This window comes from Petaurus breviceps, unplaced genomic scaffold (genome assembly GCF_028583685.1).
Source record: "Petaurus breviceps papuanus isolate PSGF00001 unplaced genomic scaffold, PetGlider_PUasm1.0 90849, whole genome shotgun sequence".
Classification (NCBI taxonomy): Eukaryota; Metazoa; Chordata; class Mammalia; order Diprotodontia; family Petauridae; genus Petaurus; species Petaurus breviceps.
Window position 1 is genome coordinate 18,570,147 of NW_027187361.1, and position 22,467 is coordinate 18,592,613.

A 22,467-nucleotide genomic window follows, 5' to 3' on the forward strand; every position below is an offset into this window, starting at 1 on the left:
CTTTCTTTCTTTCTTTCTTTCTTTCTTTCTTTCTTTCTTTCTTTCTTCCTCCCTTCCTCCCTTCCTCCCTTCCTCCCTTCCTCCCTTCCTCCTTTCCTCCCTTCCTCCCTTCCTGTCTTTCTAGGGGGGAAGGCAAGGCATTTGGGGTTAAGTGACTTGCCCAAGGTCATACAACTAATAAGTGTTCCAAATGTGAACTTGAACTCAGATCCTCCTGATTCCAGGGCCAGTGCTCTATATCTAGCTGCCCTGAGTTTTCTTTATCCTATAATTTCTTCAGTGCTTTTGAGATCTTTGTTAGAAGCCTTCAGGATAGGGATTGCATTTTCCTTTACCTTCTAAACACAAATAAGTAACCACACATATTAACCATGCAAGAATATTACTTTAACTAAGTGGGAAAGTAAAGACTTCACTGTTACCATGTTGAAGCTCAAGATCTTATTTTTATCATCCTATTATTAAGTTCAAACATCTTTTATTTCTGCAGCAGTGGAATTAATCTGATTCTCTTTGGATTTTTAGGGTTCTAGAATATGGGAATAATCTCAAAACAGAGCATAATATGATGGCTCCCCTTCACTAAAAATTGAGAATTCCTCCCGCCCTTATAAAACTAAAATAGAAAATTGTTTCATATTTAATTTTCTACTGAGCACCATGAAAGGCAAATGCTAGAGTGTTAAAAATGTAATAACTTTTAATTGCATTTGTTAGATTGGATCTGAAATCTTATTGTCAAAGCAGAATTCTTTATCACACCCTAGACTTGATGCAATTTGAACATTATGAACTTTTAATCACTCTGTGAATATTAGGGAGCTTCCTTAGGTAATTTAAAAGAACAAAATCAATGGTTTTGGTGATAAAGGGCTTCTGCTGCAGAGTTCTTTGGGGTTGTCAGCAGTTATTTTGTTTCTAATTTTATATAGAAGACTATTTTGAAGCAATACTAAAGCAAACATTTTAAAAACATAAAAGCAAAAATTCCAGGATAAGGTTATACTTTATTCTTATTATCCTCCTACCTTATAATTTTCCCAAAGAAATAAGAAAAGGCCAGATAATATTCTGAATAAATCATATGAGAAACTACATATGCACTATTATGTTTTGAACTTTTCCACACATAACTTTTCCATAGAATTAATAATGACAACTACAGCTGTTTTTTAGAATAAAGTTACCTCTATTATGACATGTGTTGGAATCTCTGCACAGCTGCACACATATTGTTGAAGTCAGAGTTGGGAGAGCTGGTTCAGGTTTTGAAAGAATTCAGTCAGACCTTCTCTTTAGCCAATGGGAGCTTAAATTATTAAGTGGGCCTGAGACTTAGCAAGGAGCTAAACAAAGGCAATGATACAGGAAAAGGACCAGACATATATAGCCAGAAATCTACACAGCCTGTAGGATGATGATGTAATTTTAGGGTCTTTAATAGGGATTGGAGATTAAGGGACAGGATGAGGAAGATGGATGACACAAGATAAGGGAGACAGGAAGTTTTATGACCCAGGATAGAGGGAGACAAGGAAGTTTTATGATCCAGGATAAGGGAGAAGTTTCATGGCATGCCAAATGGTCTTGGATAAGGGTACTTTAGGATGCTATCAGGCTAAGGAGCACTGAGAAACAATCCTTAATATTATTTTAAAACTTAGGCTACCCCTGATTCCACTTCAGTATGATTATAAAATATGGTGATCCTGATTGATTTTTAGGAAGTCTGAATTGAATTGCAGACCATACAGGCATATTTTGATTACTTTTGCACTAACCAATGCTACTTTGCAGGAAATGTAATTAGATTTTTTCCAACTCCTGCATTAACATGGTGAAATATTGCTTTAATGTTGGTTCAATTTGTAAAGCTCAGTGTGTGCTGTCTGGATATGCTTCTCTTAGCTCACTCCCACATGATCTCTTCCATTTATCCCACATCATGCTGGCACTAAGTGCCCTTGGCTTCTCTACATCCTTTAGGAAGTACATTTGCTCTCTAGCTGGGTGGGGGAAGCTTTTGTTCAGCCCTGAGCTGATGCCCATTTTCAGTGATACCTGTTTACATGATCCACCATCACACTCTGACCAACCCCATCCAAGAAGGCGAACTAGGTAAGGAAAAACAGAACATATACAGCGTAAATATACAGTGTTGGAAATGGGGCACCAAAACCTGAAGCAATCAGAAAAGTCTCTTTCAAGGAAATGAAACTTTAGCTGAGCCTTGAAGGAAGAAAGAGCTTCTAAGAGGTAGGACAGACAGCCTTAGCAAAGGCCCAGCGGCAAGAGATAGAAAGCTGTGTCTAGGGAACTTTAAGTAGGTTGGTTTGGCTACAGCAAATGCGTGAGAGGGAGAATTGAAAACAAGGCTAGAAAGATTCATCACCAGAAGGTTTTTAGGCTTAAGATTAACATTTGCTTTGTCTACATTATTCATTTACTTAGCTAATCATTGTTTTCTTTGGTGTCCCCCAAGGGGCAACTATATTTCATTGATTAGGCTACAAAAAATTCTTTACAACAATTATGTATGCATCTATTGCTGGGATGTTTCTGTTCTCCCTGAAGAAATATGTGCAACAGCACTTGGAAAATGTACAACTTTCCTCTTTCTGCACCAAAGGGTGATTTGCTTTATCCTAACCAATTGCCTAAGAGACATTCTTCAATGCACTTCAACTTGAGTAAATTTTGTGGCACGATCAAAGAAAATAGAATAGAGCCCAGAACAGAAGCTTCAGGAAATAAAGACATTGGTTCAGTTGAATCCCTATAGCAGCTGTGAAGGTGGAAATTCCTTTGTCTCCTATAGGCCTCCCTTCTTCCTCACTTGTTTTTGGCACAATATATTTTGATGTTGTTGTCTCAGATGGAGTGAATAAATATATGCAAGCTTTCAAAGCCAGAGAAAGGCATGTAAGAATAAGTGTAAAATATCTGTGATGTTCTGAGTGAGGACAAGAAAGTCATTGTACTGGGGGTGGGCAAAGAGATATTTAGGGGTGATGTGGAGTAAACTGAAGATGACCTTAAACCACTTTTGTAAAGATGCTGGGGACAAGGACTGACACTAAATTTTCTACTATGCTACCTATGAGATGAAGGGGAACAAGAAAGAGAGCCTGGTGTCCATTTTTGGGCCCCCTGGGCATACACCCTCAAGAACAAAATGATCTGTGTAAGCTCTAAAGATATCATTAAGAATATTTTGATGCAACAATAACACTACTAGATCTGTATACCAAACAGGTCAAAGAAAAGGGAGAAGGACCTATTGATACAAAAATTGCATGTGTGTGTGTGTGTGTGCCACTAAGCCTAGGTTTTTATTTGTTTATTTTTTTCCCAAATGCTTTATTAACTTCATTCATTTCCTTCAGATTTTGGGTTATAAATTTTCTCCCCATTTTTCCTTTAACCACCTCCCCAAAATAGAGGTCCCCCAGGATGTCCCCTCCTCTTATTTCCCAATTACATGTAAAATAGTATTAATAATAGTATATATATTTAAACATTTGGTTTTAAAACTTTGAATTCCAGATTCATTCCCTTCCTCCCTTGTCACCCACCCTTCCTGGGAAGATAAGCAATTCAATATAGGTTGTACATGTGTAGCTAATGCAAAACATTACCGTAGTAGATATATTGTAGAAGACTGATTATATTTCCCTCCCTCCTATCCCATCTCCCACTTGTTCTATTCTCTACTTTGGTCTTGTCCCTTTTCAAAAGTGTGTACTTCCAACATCCCTCCCCGCCAGCCTGCCCTCCCTTCCATCATCACCCCTTTCATCCCCTTCCCCTCACTGTCCTGTTGGGTGAGATACCCTATTTAGTGTGTATGTCATGCCCTCCCTGAGGCAAATTCAATGAGTATAAGGTTGTCCCATTCCCTTATGCCTTCCTGTTCTTCCCCTCCATTGTACCCATTTTCCCTTGCCTATTCTATATGAGATAGTTTGCCCCATTCTGTCTCTCCCCATCTCCTCTCATTATATTCCTCTCTTACCTCTTAATTTCACCTTTTAAGTATCATCCCTTCCTGTTACATTGGTCATGTGCCCTCTATCTATGTACACCTGTACACATATATACACACATTCACATATGTATTCATATGCCTATATACCCTCTGATAAATAATATATATATGTATATATTTTTTCTATTCCCTTTAACTATTTTCATACTGAGAAAAGTTTCATTAGTTACAATTATAGTTTTTCCATGTAGGGATGTTAATAATTCAACTTTGATAAGTTCCTTATGATTCCTTTTCCCTGTTTACCTTCTCATGCTTCTCTTGCTTCTTGTATCTGAATGTCAAATTTTCTGTTCAACGCTGGTTTTTTCTTCAAGAATGCTTGAAAGTCCTCTATTCCACTGAATACAAAAATATTTTTAGCAGTTTTTTGCAGTGAAAAAAAAACTTGGAAATCAAGGGGTGCTCATCAATTGATGAATGGCTAAACAAGTTGTGTCATATGATTGTGGTGGAATACTGTTGTGCTATCAGAAATGAGAAGCAAGGGGAGCAGAGCCAAGATGATGGAGTAAAAGCAGGAACTTACTGGAGCTCATCCCCAATTACCTCAAATACCCGTAAAAATGACTCTAAACAAATTTTAGAGATACAGAGCCCACAAAATGACAGAATGAAATACGTCTCCAACTGAGGACAACCTGCCAAACTGAGTATCCCACCAGGCTGGGAGCAGAGTGCAGGGCAGTATGGGCCATGCCGACCCAGACCAGCAACACAGACTGGCTGCAGCAGACCTCAGGAGATTGAATCAGTGGCAGCTGGGGCAGTTTCCAGACATCTCAACCCATAAATGCAAAAAAGAAAGTAGAAGGTCAGTGGGGAAGCTCAGTAGGACCTGGGTGATAGAAGAGTGCGGTCTGGCCCCTACCCCCTGCGGTGGCTGCAGCTGCTGCAATGGTGACTACTTCATGAGCTCTAGGGCCACAGATGGTTGGGGGCCAAGCAACTGACCAGAGGGCAATTGCAGGAATCTCTGCTAGCACTGAGGCAGGATTCTCCTGCTTTGCCCTGCTTGGATCTGGGTCACAGTGGTGGTCCTGGGGAGAGAAGTGCTGGTGTGGCAGAGCTGTTGAGGCTGTGGAGAGGCAGTCCTCCTCACAGTTCCAAGGTAGCTGCCTAGAAGAAGCTCTGGCAACAGCTGTGCAAAACTCCAGAAATTTGGGACACAGCGCTCTCCATTCTAGAAGCAGAGTTCTACCATGGCAAAGAGCTCAAAAGTCAAGTATTTGACTGGCAAGATGAGCAAACAGAGGAAGCACAATCAGACTAGAAAATCTCTTTTTTTTGGTGAAAAAGTGGATCAAAACATGGAACCAAAAGAAAACAACAAAGTCAGAACTCCTGCATCAAAAGCTTCCAAGAAAAATATGAACTAGTCGCAGGCCATGGAGGAGCCCAAGAAGGATTTTGAAAATCAAGTGAGAGAATTAGAGGAAAAATTGGGAAGAGAAATGAGAGTATTACAAGAAAATCATGAAAAATGAGTCAACAGATTGCTAAAGGAGACCCCAAAAGTACTGAAGAAAGAAATGAGAAGCAGGATGGTTTTAGAAAAGCCTGGAAAGACTTATGGACTCATGCAAAGTGGAGTGAGCACAAGCAGGAAAACCATATACACAAGACCGTCATCTCATTTATTCACAAACAGCCACTTTTCCTTTTTTTCAACTCCTTCAATAGGCGCTTGAGAGGTTACTTTAACAGTTTCTGGAGTAATTCACACTTTTACAAATACCTTAGTCCTTTTTGCAGATATAAACCTGCACACATTGCGCCTATCACTAATAAGCTGACTTCATATAATAAAAAATGACAATACCAATTAAATTAATTTACATGTTCAGTGCCACATAGAACTAGCAAAGATTGCTTTATAGAACTAGAATGAATTATAAAAAAAATATCAGGAGTAATCTCATGAAAAGAATAATAAAAAGATCTCACAGCAACAGGTCACAAACTATTCTACAAAGCACTAATCATCCAATCAATTAGTAACTGATTTGAAATAAGGAGAAGACATTCAGAGGTCCAGATTATGTACACAACACACAGAAGCAATCAGAGTAGCCTATGTTTGATAAACTCAAATGCCTCAGCTACTGGGCTAAGGGTTCAAGATTTGATAAATGTTTTTGGGAAAACTGGACAACAGTCTAGCACCTCACACCATATGTCAAGAAAAATTACAAATGGATTCATGCTCTAGATATAAACAGTCACACCATAACCAAATAAGAGGAACAAAGAAGAAATTACCTTTCAGATCTATGGAAATAGAGTTCATGGGCAAATAGGGGACAGAGAGAGTCATGGAAAATAAAATGGGCAATTTTCATTATATAAAATTCCAAAAACTTTTGCACAAAAATCCAATTCAGACAATATTAAAATGAAAACAATTAACTGGAAAAAGAATCTTTGCAGTTATTTTAAAATTTAAATATATGAGAGTAAGAGCCATTCACCAAATTAAAAAATGGTCAAAAATATGAGTAGGTAGTTTTCAAGAGAAGAAATCCACACTACCTATAGCCATACTAAAATGTTCTAAATGATTAATACTTAGAAAATGCAAATTAAAGCAATTTTGAAGTTTTACTGCACACCCATCAGATTGAAAATATTGACAAAAAGGGGAAACAAAATATGTTGGAGAAGCTGTGCAAAAACACATTAATACACTCTTATTTTAGTTGAGGATTGGTAAGTATGCTGTGAACTTGTAACTGTGACGCCAAAATTACTAAACTGAATGTCCTTTGACTAATACCAATATTAGTCCTATATACCAAAGAGGCCTAAGAAAGAAGAAAATAATTTATATTATAAGAGCTCTTTTTTTAATGGCAAAGAACTGAAGACTAAGAGGAAGGTGGTGTCTGTCATTGAGAATGGACTTAACAAATTATTGTATATAAATGTAATGGAATACTAAGGTGCTATATGAAATAAAGAAATATGGTTTCAAAGAAACCTGGGAAGATTTGTATGAATAAATTTAGAGGGAAGTGAGTATAACAATGAGTACAATGTATATTATAATATCAAAATTGTAAAAATGAACAGTTGTTGGGAAAAATCAAGTTTAATGCAATGATAAACTATGAGTCTATAGGACTAATGTTTGAGAGCACTCCCACCCACTGACAGAAAGGTAATAGACTAATATGCAGACAAAAGTACACATTTTTGGATGCAGTTAGTATGAGAATTTGTTTTGCTTGATTATGCTTACTTATTAAAGTGCTTTGTTTTTCTTCATTTTTTTCTACTATTTGGGGGGAGTAGAAGGGAGAGAAGGGGAAGATCATTCCAGAAAGGAGGGACAGGCAGTAGAAAGAGATTGAGATGGGAGATAAATATCATATACTTGTGAACTTTAAGGAGGCTGGTATAACTGTATCATAGAGTGCATAGAAGGAAATAAAGAATGATAATTGGATAGTTAAAAGATAGAGGATAATTGTAATTACAGAAAAAGGCCAAGTTATGAAGAGCTTCCAAAAGCCCAATAAAGAATTTCATATTTGATTAGGAAAGCTATCAGCATAATTGATCCTATCAACAACAAAACTAATAGAAACCATATCTCAATAGTTGCAGAAAAAGCTTTTTAGAAAATACAACACCCATTCCTATTAAAAACACTAGAAAGCATTGGAATAAATGGAATCTTCCTTAATATGGTAAGTAGCATCTACCTAAAACCATCAGCAAGTATTATATATAATGAGGATAAGCTAGAAGCATTTCTAGTAAGATCAGGGATGAAAAAAATGATGTCCACTATCACACCCATTATTTAATTTGATACTAGAAATGTTAGCTGTAGCAATAGAAGAAAAATAAATCGAAGGAATCAGATTAGGCAAAGAAGAGACTAAGCTATCGCTCTTTGTAGATGATATGATGATATACTTAGAGAATCCTAGAGAATCAGATAAAAAACTATTTGAAATAATAAATAACTTTAGAAAAGTTGCAAGATATAAAATAAACCCACATAAATCCTCAGTATTCCTATATAGTTCTAATGAAGCCCAATAGCAAGAAATAGAGAAATTCCATTTAAAGTTACTATAGATATTATAAAATATTTGGGAGTCTACCTGCCAAAATCAACTCAGGAACTGTGTGAACACAATTACAAAACATTTTTCACAAAAATAAAGTCAGATCTAAATAATTGGAAGAGCATCAGTTGCTCATGTTTAGGCCAAGCTAATATAATAAAAATGACAATTTTACCTAAATTACTTTACCTAAGACCAAAATATATATATATATATAGCTAGCTAGAAAAAAATAACAACATTCATCTGGAAGAGCAAAAGGTCCAGAATATCAAGGGAATTAATGAAAAAAAAAAAGCCAGGGAAGGTGGCTTAGTCATACCAGATTTTAAACTGTATTATAAAGTAGGGGTCATCAAAATCACTTGGTACTGGTTGAGAAATAGAGTGGTAGGTCAGTGGAATAAATTAGATACACAAGACACAGTAGGTAATGACTATATTAATCTACTGTTTGATAAACCCAAAGACTTCAGATTCTGGGATAAGAACTCACTATTTGAGAAAAACTGTTGGGAAAACAGGAAAATAATATGGCAGGAACTGGGCATAGGCCGATATATTGCACCATATACCAAAATAAAGTCAAAATGGGGTCATAATTTAGATATAAAGGCTTATACTATAAGCAATCTGGGGGAGCAAGGAATAGTTTACCTGTCACATTTATAGAGAAAGGAAGAATTTATGACCAAACAAAAGATAGAGAGCATTACAAAATGCAAAATGGATAATTTTGACTACATTAAATTGAAATGTTTTTTGTACACACAAAACCAAAGTAGCCAGGGTTAGGAGGAAAGCCAAAAATTGGGAGAGAATTTTTGCAACCAGTGCCTCTGATAAAGGCCTCATTTTAAAAATATATAGAGAACTGACTCAAATTTATAAGAACACAAATCATTCCCCATTGGATAAACGGTCAAAGGATATGAGCAGGCAGTTTTCAGAGGAAGAAATTAAAGATATCTAAAATCATATCAAAAATGCTCTAGATCACTATTGATTAGAAAAATGCAAGTCAAAACAACTCTGAGGTACCACATCTCACTGGTCAGATTGACTAACACGACAGAACAGGAAAATGATAAATACTGGAGATGTGGGAAAATTGAAACACTAATGCATTGTTGGTGAAGTTGTGCACAGATCCAACCATTCTGGAGAGCAATCTGGAACTATGCCCAAAGGGCTATAAATAAGTGCATACCCTTTGACCCAGCAATACCACTTCTAGGGTTGCATCCTGAAGAGATCATACAAGTGAGAGGAGGACCCGTATGTACAAAAATATTTATAGAAAAAAGGAACAGACAGACTTCATAATAACCTGGAGAGACTTATATAAACTGATGCTGAGTGAGAAGAGCAGAACCAGGAGAACATTGTACATGATTACAGACACATTATATCTGTGATGACTAACTTTGTTAGACTGGGCTTCTCTCAGCAATGCAAGGTTATAAGGCAACTCCAAAAGACTCATGGTGGAAAAGGCTATCAATATCCAAGGAAAGAATTATGGAGTCTGAATGCAGATTGAAGCAAACTAATTTCTCTCTCTCTCTCTCTCTCTCTCTCTCTCTCTCTCTCTCTCTCTCTCTCTGTCTCTGTCTGTCTCTCTCTCTGTCTCTGTCTCTGTCTCTCTCTTTCTCTTCCCCTCCCTCCCTCCCTTCCTCCCTCCCTCCCTCTCTGTCTCTCTTTTTGTTTTGTTTCTTCTTTCTTGTTCGTTCTATTGGTTATAATTTTTCTTTATAACTTGACTAATGTTTAATGTGAAGGTATACGTAGAACCTCTATTGGTTTGCATGCCATCATGGTGGGGGGGAGGAGAGTGAGGGTGAGAAAATTTGGAACTTAAAAACTTGTGGAACTGAATGTTACAAAGTAAAAGTATTTAAGTTTTTTTTAAAAATTTCATTTTTTGATCATGGAGACAATGGGAAACTCATGGAGATGGTGGTAGAGTAATATGATTAGATCTAAGCTTTATAACAATTACCTTGGCATCTGAGTGGAGTAAAGAAGTGAGAAGAGATTTGAAGCAGAGAGACTAGTGTGAAGCAGAGAGACTGTATGAACGGAGAGAAGAGGACATATACAGTTATACACATCAAATTATAGTGAGTTTACATCATGAATTAATCTCTTCTACTTGATTCTAGTCTTACAACTATTCTCCACTTAATCAGTCCCTCTCTTCTACCTTCTTGTCATAGTATGAGACAGCCCAACTATTCTAAGGTCAATCTCTCTACTTTCCACCCTTGATCCCACTTCATTCTTCACTCCCACCCCACTAAGACTATTCTAGCAGTTTTCCAGCCCCTCTCTCATCCATTTTCAACTCTCCTTCACTACTGATTCATTTTCATCTGCCTACAAAAACATTTGTCTCCTCAATCCTAAAAAGTCCTCCCTTGACCATTATATTTACTTCTCTCTTCCTCTTGTTCCCAACAGTCTACTCAGTATTGCTAAATCTCCAAACTGTTATCTGCTGAGGACACTAACAGCCTCCAAATTGTTAAATTCAGTGGCTTTGAAAATTCCTCATACTTGCTAACCTTTCTGCAACTTTTGAAACTCCAGGTCACCTCACCCTCCTGGATGTTCACTTCCACTTTTGCTTCAGAGACATCCAACTCTTCAGATTTTCCTTCCACCATTTTAACACCATTTTGTCTGACTTTGTTGGTTCTTCTTAAGACTTTAATGTGGGTTTTGTTCAAAAACAATCAGTTTCTGGCCCTCTTTTCCTCTTTCTCTACATTTGCTTTATTGACATTCTCATTTACTCCCATTGCTTTAATGCATCTGTGCAGATTATTCTATATGAAAAGACAAAAAATTGTCTCTTCTATTTTGTTGCCATTATCTATCTCTGTTTTTCTGTCTCTGTCTCTGTCTCTCAATTCTCTGCAGTATACAATTACAAACAAACAAATAACAAACTTTCTTTGCAACAAGTTGTACTCAATTGGCTATGCCTGAAGATTTATGTCTCATTTTGCTTGTAGAGTCTATCATCCTTCTGCTAAGAGGTGGGAATCATGCTTTATCCTCAGTCCTCTGAAGTTGTGGTTGGATCAAACTTAAGTGTTTCAAAGTTGCTTATCTTTGCTACATTGTAATGATTTTATAAATTCTTTCCCGTATTCTGCTGACTTCACTCTATATCAGTTCATGCAATTCTTTCTGTGTTTCTCCTAATCTGTGCCTTTCATTATTCCATGCAGCACGCTAGAATTATATTGCATTTGTTTACATTTGTATTTGTTGTTCAGTTGTTCCCAAATTGACAGATGTTCCTTAGTTTCCAGAGCTCTGTTTACATATATATATATACACACACACATATATATATATATATACACATATATATATATATAATGATTTTTGTACATGAATCTTTTCTCTATTTCTTTGCTTTTTTGGAAGAATATGCCAATACTCAGCACTGGTATTGCTGGTTCAAAGGGTGTCTCTATTTTAGTGAGTTTTTGACTATAATTCCAACTCGATTTCCAGAATGATTGCATTAGTGCATTTGTGTATCTGTCCTGAGAAACCTTTCCAACAGTTATCATTTTTCTTTTAAAAAAATAATATTTACAAGTATGAGCTGGGACCTCAGATTATTTTAATTTACATGTCCAATGATTTGGGGCCATTTTCATATGGTTATTGATAGTTTGGTTTTCTTCTTTTGATAACTGTCTATATAATTAGGTCATGTCTCTTGGGGGAACGGTTCTTGCCCTTATATATTGAATTGATTCTCCATGCATCTTGGATATCAAACCTTTTCAGGAAATTTGCTGCAAAGATTATTCCCGCCTGATATTGATTGAATTGATTCTTTTTGTTCAAAAGTGATTCTGCTTTATGCAATCAAAATTATCCATATTTTATCCTATAATTTTTTGGTCAAAGAATCTTTGACCTATTTTTAGTTGTAAACAGTTATCTGCTTCCATTTTTCTTTAATTTGTTTATAACCTCACATTTTAATCTAGGTCATACCTCCCTTTGAAGCTTATTGTGGTTTGTAGTGTGAAATGTTGGTCTATATTTGTTTAACCTAATTCCACTTTCCTATTTTCCTATTATCCCCCATGGGTTTGTTGAATTGCAAGTCTTTCTCCCACTGGTTGGAGTTTGGGGGGTTTACACAACACTCTGGTTCTATGTTCATTTGCTTTTGGTTCCTGTATACCTAATCTTTCCCACTGATCCACTTTTCTAATTGTGAGAAGTAGTATCAAACAATGTTGATAATCACAGTTTTGTGGCATAGTTAACTTCTCAGTTCCTAGGACAATTATTAAAGACTATAATTTGCAGAGTAAGTGACAGTCTTCATTGGTAGAGGGACATTCCTCTATGAACTCATAGTTCTAGTCCAAAAGAAATTATTATGTTCATGTGGATTGTAAGGAACTTTATACATAGCAAACAAAGACATTGAAACTTAAATTGTTGACATAATTTCTAATTGTTTTCTGATCTTTGTTAATGTGCATATAGTTGTTTTTCCAGAATTATTGTATCAAATACTTGAATTTGATGTTCTGTTGATATGGATATTTCTTCTTCTTTTTTAGCTTTTTGGAGTGGAGAAGGCAGGGAAATTGTGGTTAAATGACTTGCCCAAGGTCACATGGCTAGAAAGTGTGTCAAGCGTCTGAGGCTGGACTTGATCTCAGTTCCTCCTGACTGCAGGGCCGGTGCTGTATTCACTGCGCCACCCAGCCTGCCCAGATACTTCTCCTAATTATTCAGATTAAACAAATCTGTGCCTGCTCTTTTTCGTGCCACTCTTATTCATGTTCCCCCAGAAGTTCACCAAAGGTTTTCAGTCTAGCACACCATATATTTTCTTTTTTTTCCACTGACATTCCCAGGAGATCCATTTGTACTCTTCATAAATTATCCCTTTGTTCCGTGATAGGGTCATCTTCTTCAAGTGTATATTTGTTCAATAACGTCTTTTGCATTTTTTGTTCTTTGTAATTCTTTATTTGTAATGTGGTCCAGCTTATGTATGATCACCACAAACCTTTCCATTGCCTGTTGACTCACCCTCTACTTGAATTTTTTTGGAGGCAGTAATTTAATATCATTGGAAGAATGCTGGTGTTAAAAAGATGGGTGTTTGATTCCTTGTGTAGCTTGGAGTCATTAAAAGAATTTCCTCCATTTCTCAAAGGGAATCCAGTCTCTTGGCTTTTTCCTATTCAACTCTGGGGCCAACTAATTTTTCCTCACTTAACTGCATACCATAGTTTGGACAATAAGACTTTTTTCTCCACTTCATCGTTCCTTTTTTTGGGAAATTTTTTTGAGTCAATGTATGGTAAGTCCAGTATCATCTGTAAACAGGAGCATTTGGAAGACTTCAACATCTATGGATAGGGAACCATCCTTTGCATTGGACTCTGCACAGATTTTTTCTATGACTGGGTGACAGCTTTGTGAAGTATACCTCTCTCTGTTTCATGCCCCAGTACAGACTTCTTTGTATCTTTACTTAAGTTCAGATGCTTTTCCTATCTTTGTTTTTTTCAATGCCATTGAAACTTCCTCCATAAGCACATACAAGATTGTGATAAGTTCCATATGTGATTGTACCACTGTCCTTGATGTTGGAAATAAGTTTTCTCAAACAAAAATCTCTGTAGATCTTTTTTATTTTCCTTTTGGTATATTTATTGTCCTATTTTTATTCTTAAATGTGACTGGGATGACTTCAGTCTCTTTTAAGCTTTCTTTAAACTGACTTGTCCTGTGGCTACTTACTATTTTATGAATTTAATAATGCAGGTAATCTTCCATTCTTCTTTTCTGTCAGATTTTATAAATACATTTATATGCAAAAGAGTTTTCATTGATCACCCATATCTCTCAGTAGTGTTTACTGAAAGAGGTGATTTTAGTTGTAATCAATATATGTAGCAATGATAATAGTAATGAAAATAACAATAGTAGTAGTAACAACAATAATAATAATAATACCGTTTATAAAACACTTTAAAATTTATAACAGCCCCAACCTTATAACAACTTGGAGATAGACAGTGCAAAATACTTTCTAAAAAATCATTTATACAAGAGAAAATTGAGACTTTGTTGCTTAAATGGCTTGCCCATGATCACAAAGCTAGCTAGTATTTGAGATGGGATTTGAACCTGAGTCACCAGATTCCAAATCCAAGGTTCTATCTGCTATCTACGTACCAGCTATGCTCTTGCTTTTAAAAACCAGAGCTAATTTAAAAGTTAATTGTAAAAAAAAATTAACATTGTTTCACGCAAAGATTTCCATGTGTCGTATAGTCCATATACTATACTATTTGAAAAAATACTAATTGATGTTTATGACTTTTTTTGAAGTTTGCAAAAGCACTTTATAGGCATATTATTTGAACTTCACAACAGCTCTGTGAGGAAGGTACTGCTGGTCGTATTGTTCACATTTTATGAATGAGGAATTTGAGTCTGTGATAGGTTGTGTCTTGCCTATGGTCACACAGCAAGATGCAAATAGACTAGATCCCAGGTCTTCTTGTCTCCAGTTCCAGCCCTCTATCTACCATTTCTCTACTAGCTATTTCATACTAGCTTTAGAGTATTTCATTAGGTTAATATGCTATATTTTGCTTAGCTCTGTAAGAAACAAGTGTCTTACCAAGAACTCCATGAAGTTGTTAGTTAACTAGGAAGGACTTTTATTAATATTCTTGCAAGAACAGGTGTCCAACAAGTAGGCACACCCATAGAGATAAACACACAGCTTTTTATTCTCTGTCCATTAGGTATAGATTGATTTTAAAAAATGGAACATCTTATGGTAACTGAAGCAAGGGAGAGAACATTGAGGTAAGGCTAGGCACATAAAAGTCACCTAAGAGTTACTTAGGTTATTCTTGATTTTACATTTGGATAAACCCATACTGGGCACTGAAAAGTTGAACAATTTGTGATTACAGAAACAAATTAGTACCAGAGTACATGCTCGTTTGTTTCAAGACTTATTGGAACATAGTTTTTTTTTTTAAAGGAAATACTTCAGTTTAACTGTCTTCTACAATCTCCATATTTTTTTTTCCCAATCAAGGACAGGACACTTCCTCATTCTAGAGATATAGCTAAGAGGTCGGAATAGTCCTTTAGCACTAGGTGGAAGTTGCCCTGGATTTGTATTTTCAGGGTGGCATCTTTTTCCCCAATTTATATCATTTGCTAATATATGCATATATATATACACACATGCATGCATGTGTATATATATATGATATATATACATATGCATATATATTCCCTTCAACTATGCAGGATGGTGTTTTAATCCGAGCTTTTACTGTCTAGCATCTGTATGTCCTGGCACTCTTCTCATTGAGAATCCAAAGTCTTCTTAGTAGGAGAGTAAGATAGATTTAGAGCTGAAAGGGACATTTGAGGTAACCTAATGCAACTCCCTTATTTTTACAGATTAGGAAACTGAGGTGAACAGAGGTTAAGTCATTTACTCAAGGTCACACTTATTCAAATTATTCTCCAAGTCTATGAGCCAATCAATCCTTCATTTCATTTAACTTCTAGAAGAATTCTTTTTCACTCCACAAATTGTATTTCTTTGCTCAGTGACTTCCAGTGAAGGTACAAACACTTTGTCTCCATTTTGCTCATCCCTAATATTAGTGTTTTTGAATCTCTCCTGTTTTCTATCTTCTCAGTTCTTTTTCTGAATGTCCTTCATCTCCCACTCTAAGAAATATTGTCTCTTCCCTCCTTTAATTTTTTTGAAGTTTGATCTTAAATGCTCTTTCTTTGTCTTTTCAAAGACTCTTAAAACAAAGTGAAAGTTTAAAAAGAGTCAAAACCTTTGACTGGATTTAGAGTTAAGCACCCAGTTAAGTGTTTAATCTTTTAAAAAAATTATGTAAACTTTTCCTTACAAATGATCTCTTAATTGCCAAATTCAATGGTCTTTTCTCAATCCGTATTGTTTTTGATATATTTGCAGCCTTTAACACTATTCATCACTCTCCCCTCCTCCATACTCTCTTCTCTCAAGAATTTCAGGACATCATTCTAACTGGACTCTCTCCTGGGTTCTTTTCTCCCTCCATATTACTTAACTTGGTGACCCCAGCAGCTCCCATAGGCTTAATTATCATCTCTAGGCTGATGATTCTCAAATCTACTTTTCTTATCCTTACCTCTCTGATAACTTATAGTCTTGCACCTCCAACTGCATTTGACCAGCAGACCATTTTAAACTTAATATGTCCAATATGGGGACTTATTATCTTTCCCCCTAAATACTCCATTCATCAAACTCCCCTATTAGTTTCAAGGGCACCATCACCCTCCCAGTCTCCCAGGCTTACAACTCAAGTTTCATTTTCAGTTTGTTACCATCTCTGTCTCTCTCTTCTCATGCCTAATGTGTCACCAAGAACTGTTGATTTCATTCTTGTGATAGTTCTTGAATATACTTGATTCTCTTCTCTGATGCTGTTACCTCCTGGTAGAAGTAACACCTAATGCTTGAATTATTGCAGTAGCCTGCTGGTGGGTCAGCCTGCTTCAAGTCTCTCCCCACTTTAATTTACCCTCCATGTCACTACCCTAATAAATTACCTCCAGTAGCTTCCTAACACCTCTCATACAAAATCCTGTTTGCCTTCAAAGTCCTTCATAACCTACCTTCCACCTTTATGATATTCTTTTACCTTACTCCCTACCATGCACAATGACACTGGCCTTTTTGTCAAACAGAATTCCTCCCTCTTCCCCACCCCCAGACAAGATGGGTTGCTTAATGTTGAAGTTCTATAGCTTTGCCACAGGGTTTATGGATGTTAGCCATGGACTTCTCTTTGTTGGCAATAAGCAAAGACTACTATTCCATATACTCCATCAGTTTCTAGTACTTCTGGATTATTTTGTTTCAAAGCTTTTTATTTTACCATGTTTTTTTAAATTTTTTTTCTGGAAGACACTCCATCTCTCAGCTTTGAGCATTTCTTTGACCATTGCACATGACTGGAATGCTCTCCCTCCCCATCTCTGCCTCCTGGCTTCCTTCAAGTCCCAATGAAAATTTGTCATCTGCAGGAATACTTTTCCAACCCTCTTAATTTGAGTACCTTCTCTCTACTGATTATTTCTTATTTATCCTGCATGTAAATTGTTTGTACATATTTGAGGCCATGGTAGTACAGGGGGTAGATCCCTGGGGCCAGAGTCAAGAAGACCAAAGTTTAAATCTAGTCTCAGACATTTGCAAGCTGTGTAACTCTGAGCAAGTCATTCAACCTTGTTTGCCTCAGTTTTCTCAACTATAAAATGGGGATAATACTAGCATCTCCTCCGCAGGATCATTGTGAGGATCATATGAGAAGATATTTGTTAATAATGCTTAGCACAGTACCTGGCACACAGCAAGTACTTTATAAATGCTTATGCTTTCCCTTTTCCCCATATTTGTTGACTTTTTGTCTCCTTCATTAACTTGTTAACTGCTTGAAGGAGGGGATTGGCTTTTACCTTTTTTTAAGCATTTCCAGTGCTTAGCACAATACCCAGCACTTAGTAAATGTTTGATCAATACACATTGACTGACTGGGTAAGTTCAACTTTGTAGCATGTTACTTGTGGATGCAAATTATTTCTTCTGCTTCTTGGAATAACATTCTAAGTTTTTAAAATTTCTCCTGAACAGGGAATAATTTTAAGTTACTCAAACTCTTTCTACTGGATGCTTGCAAGATTTCTCTCTCGATGTTGAAGTTGTATAGCTTTGTCATGAGGTTTCTGGATAAGTTAGTCATGGTCTTCTCTCTGTTGGCAATAAGTCTACCGTTCTATACATTTCAACTGTTTCCAGGACTTCTGTGTTATTTTTGTGGGGGGTGAAAAACCCCATTCAAAATTTAATCAGGAACATGGAGGATTCTCAGGATAAAAACAGGAAATTTTTATTCTCTTCCCCATGGGAAGAGGGCAGTCCTCTCCATGATTGATCAGGGAGAGAAGGCTGTTACAGAAGATGGAACAAGAATTTATACCCTAATGCAGTCAAGCCCCCTCCCACCGCTGTCCCTTCTCCCATTGGCTGGGAGGTGGGCTTACAATTTGAGCTCTAAATCTCCTCCAATGATAAAGAACAAAGAAGCCCACCACTATCCCCTATTGGCTGGGAGGTGGGCAGGGAACCAGGGTATTATTCATGTCCTTATTTGGCAAATGCTAAAGCAAGGGAGGGGAAAAAGTCACAAGCAAGGGCAGAGGTCGAAAACCGCTGAAAAGGCCTAATGCTGATGTGGCAGCAGTAAAGAAGGGGGAAAGAAAGGGGAAGGATGAAGCTGAAACTCTAGCTTGCTCCCACAAGAAAACTTACTGGCTGAGAAGTTTCACCTTTCCCATTCATTTTCTTTCAAGACTTTTTTTATTTTATCATTTTGGATTAAAATTTTTTTTTCTGGAAGTCCTAAAAATCAGTAGGTTGTTTCTATGCCTTCGAGCTGGGTTTTGTGGAGATCTGATACATTCATATATTCTTCTATTCTTTTGATTTTCTGGACATTTTTGAATTCCAAATTTGATTCCTTTTCTCCCCCCAGAAAACTAATGTTTTGAGATAATAATCTATTGTTTGTTCTATGTTATTTGTTCTCCTGTGTATCTTTTTAAAAAATTTGTTCCTTGAGACTTTTTTGGTCTTAGTTTCATTTCATGTTTTATCTTTTTTTCTTTCTTAAAATTGCTTTTCTGTACCATTCTGGAGGTTTTTAAAGTATCTTACACATATTGTTGCATTATTTCCCTTCATATCTGATAACTTAGAATAATTTTTCTTCTACTCCATGCTACTTTTTTCACTGCAAGCCAATTTTTTTGTTCGCTCTTTTTCCCCCCAGTCTGTCTTTTTTTTTTTCCTGTGAGGTGATTCTTGTGATTAAGTTCTTTCCTCCCTCTATTGCTTGTTTTTATTCTTTTATTATATTTGGGGGACATTTCATGTTATTTTGAAATGATGGAGAGAACCCAAGTTTATACATGACCTGTCACTCAGCTATTTTGCCAGAAGCCCTTTATTGCTTTTTGCTATGATCTTTGAAACTGTGTGGCTTTGTTGACAAATTGTTTCAGATCTTCTGGCTTTTGAAATATACTCCTTGTGCCTTCAAAGATAAATGTCAATTTGGTTGGATACTATACTAGTGGCCAGAGTTCCATTTCTCTTTATTGTGTTTTTTGTTTTCCCTCAAGCCCTTTTTCTTTTCCAAAGTTTTAGGGGCCAGTTTTGAAGTCATTCCTGTTCTCAACTCTTTAGATCTTCTCTTTCCTCTCTTCTTAGTAACTTGTGAAATCTTCTCTTTATCTCCAAACTTAAAAATCCTGACAAGTGAAAATATGTGAGATCTTTCTTTGTAGATTACTTTTGAATGATAGGTATATTCCATGCACTTTCAGAACCATTCTGAGGTTTTCTTACATTTTAGGAAGACTTTTTTACATTATTTTGCTGATAATTGTTTCCATGTTGCTGAATATTTCTATTCTCAATCATTCACAGACTAGAATAGATCTCTTTAACTAATTCCTTGATCAAGATATTTCTGTGAAGTTATAATAAGCTGTTTGTGTATTTTAGCTGGAATAAGGGCTTTCTCTAATAATGTGTCTTCACAAGGTATGCTTCACCCTCCCCTCCTCCCCCCAGTATCATTTATCTTTTTTTACTGCCTCTCATCAATGTCTTCATTTCTCCTCTGCTATTTAAAAGTCTTTTACAGTCTCTCATAAGTGGGCATAGTTTCCTTTGGTAACTTTTATTTCTTCTTTTATCTCTTTTAAAATAGTTAGCATAAGATCATTTGTGCTCAACTAAAAATCATGACCTACCATTGCAGTAGATGTTTTCTCTGAGTTCCTGCTAGCTAATTTGGTTTCTGAGAATTCACTAATTGGACCTGGGTTGTAGATTTGTTCTCGTCCTCTCTCTCTCCTTCTCTCTTTCTCTCCCTCCTTCTCTCCTTCTCTTCCATCTCTCTCTTTTCCCCTTCATCTGCCCCCTCTCCCTCTTTCTCTCCTTTCCCTCATGAATTCCTTCCTTCCTTCCTTCCTTCCTTCCTTCCTTCCTTCCTTCCTTCATTTCTCCATGTCCCTCTATTTCTGGATTTATCTTTGTCTTTCTTTTAAAGATTTGCTCATTATTTTTATTTGGTCCATTCTATTTTCTAGAGACTGTTACTTGGGCAAGTTTTTGTACCTCTTGTACCAAGCTATTCATTCTCTTTCTAATTCTTCATTTTATTTCTTTCATTTGTTTTCCATTTTCCCTTCTATAAGCACTCTCATTTCATTGATAAAACCATTAAATTCTTTTTTAAGACCTGCCTCATCTCTTCCAGGAATTCTAGTTGACTTAGCTGTGTTTTCCTTTGAGGTTTTGCTTATACATGTTTTATAGTCCTTCTCTTCTGGGGTTATGTTTTGGGTGTCCTTGTCACCATAATAGCCTTTGACTTTTATTTTTGTTTTCTCATTCTTCTAGTCTACTTCCTAACTTCAGACTTGATCTAAGGCTCATGCTTTATGCACTTCTGGAGGGAGGGTCTAGACTGGTCGTATGGCTGTTTTCTTGGCTATTGAATATTGTAATATCCCAGGATCTCAGCAACAATGGGGCACCTGAATGTTTTCAGTGCTCCCAAAATGTATTAATACAGGACACAGTCTGATTCTGAACCCCTAGTCTGACCTCTAAAAGTTATGGGTTTGCATCTGAGTAACAGTAGACTGCTTCTTGACTCAGTTGCTATCAGCCAACAGGGAAACTTTGCTGATTCTGAGGCACAGAATTCTAGGCTGCCCTTTGATCTTGGATTCTGGCCTTTCTTTTTTCTTTGCAGGCTTCAGACTGGGTTAGAAGTTGAAACTGAGACCCTGCTTTATGTTTGGGGTCAGAGTCACACTGCTGTCCTTTCCTTCTGATCTTCTTCCTCCCAGCCTAGGGTCTGTAACTTCTTTGTATTCCTGGAGCCACTCCTGAATGCAGGTCCCTTTTATAGTCTACCTGGGATCTGTGACCCAGGAACTAGGAAGTGAATGACAAAGCTACAAGCTGGCAACTATTCCTACAACCTGAAATGCCCTAACTTTGGTCTGGGAACTCCTCCTGCCTCTATGCACAACTTCTCTCTTGCTTCCAGCATGCTTTGCCTGTCCTGGGATCTTGGCCAGGTCATCCCTAGTGTCCACAGGCTTCTGTCTACTATGTTCACCTGGTCTTAAAAAATGACTTACTGTAACTCTTTCTCATATTTATCCTTCAGATTCCATCTGTTTGGCATTTTCCAGGTCTATTTGGAGGAGTTTTGAGGGGGAGCTCACTGGACTCCTTCATGCTGTTTTGCCATCTTGACTCTCCCTTAAGCCAATCCTCTTTCTACTCTCACATTCTGCCTCTCCAGTGTGGATGATTTGGGGATGGCAGTAGAGAAGGTCTGCACAACCCTGCAGGCTGCTTAGAGCCCTCGGGCCACTTGCAGCATGGCAAAGGATTTGGTGAGGGAGGGGAGTGGTCCAAAAAATTGTAGAGGAAAGCATCCTTTGAATGTAGAGGATTTGCCACAAACAGTGCAAGGGCTTTTTTCACCTGAATTATGGGGGGAGGGTCATAAAAGATTGCTTCCCTCCATAGGAACGACTATTCATGTGTGTGTTGTGTATGTGTGTAGATACATTTCTCTCCCCTCCACTATCTTTTATCATAGCAGCATTTCTTGGTGGGTGGGGAAATAGTCCAGAATATGCTAGACTATGGTCATCTACAGCAGAAATCTTTTCTTTATAGTTACCTGTACTTTCTTCTCTTTATCACTTCATACAAAATTTCCCATGTCATTCTGAATCCTTAGGTCTTTGTCATTCCTTACAACACATTTAACATTCCATTCTTTACTCATCTATTCACCAGTTGAGGGGAACATATTGTATCATTTTCTTCATTATTACAAATAATGCTTCTGTAGCTCATGCTCTGTTGCTGTTCTCCTATCGTCTGCTCTCACTGGCAAACAAAATCAGCCTCTGTCCACACAAAGCTTACATTCTACTCACCATGATGAATACAAGTTATTGTAACATGCTGTCGATGCTTCAGTAAATACAGATAGAACCTAGTATAGAGTAAACTGCTTACACATATCAGTTGGCTCTCTCTCCTCTTCCCTCTCTCCCCCACCCGCCCTGCGCCCTCTGCCCCTTTTAGAGATAACTTGACTAAACACAGCAGGCAGGTGAAAACTTAGGAGTTTTAGC

General features: G+C 37.0%; 1 protein-coding gene across 1 annotated transcript in view; it reads left to right on the forward strand.

The window, feature by feature from the left end:
- The window catches only part of OCA2 (OCA2 melanosomal transmembrane protein), a 539,713-nt gene that overhangs the window by 204,116 nt on the left and 313,130 nt on the right, over positions 1–22,467 (forward strand). The window contains exon 18 of the mRNA XM_069073057.1: positions 4,714–4,981. Coding sequence (XP_068929158.1) covers positions 4,714–4,981 — 268 coding nt within the window. The remainder of the gene's footprint in view (positions 1–4,713; positions 4,982–22,467) is intronic.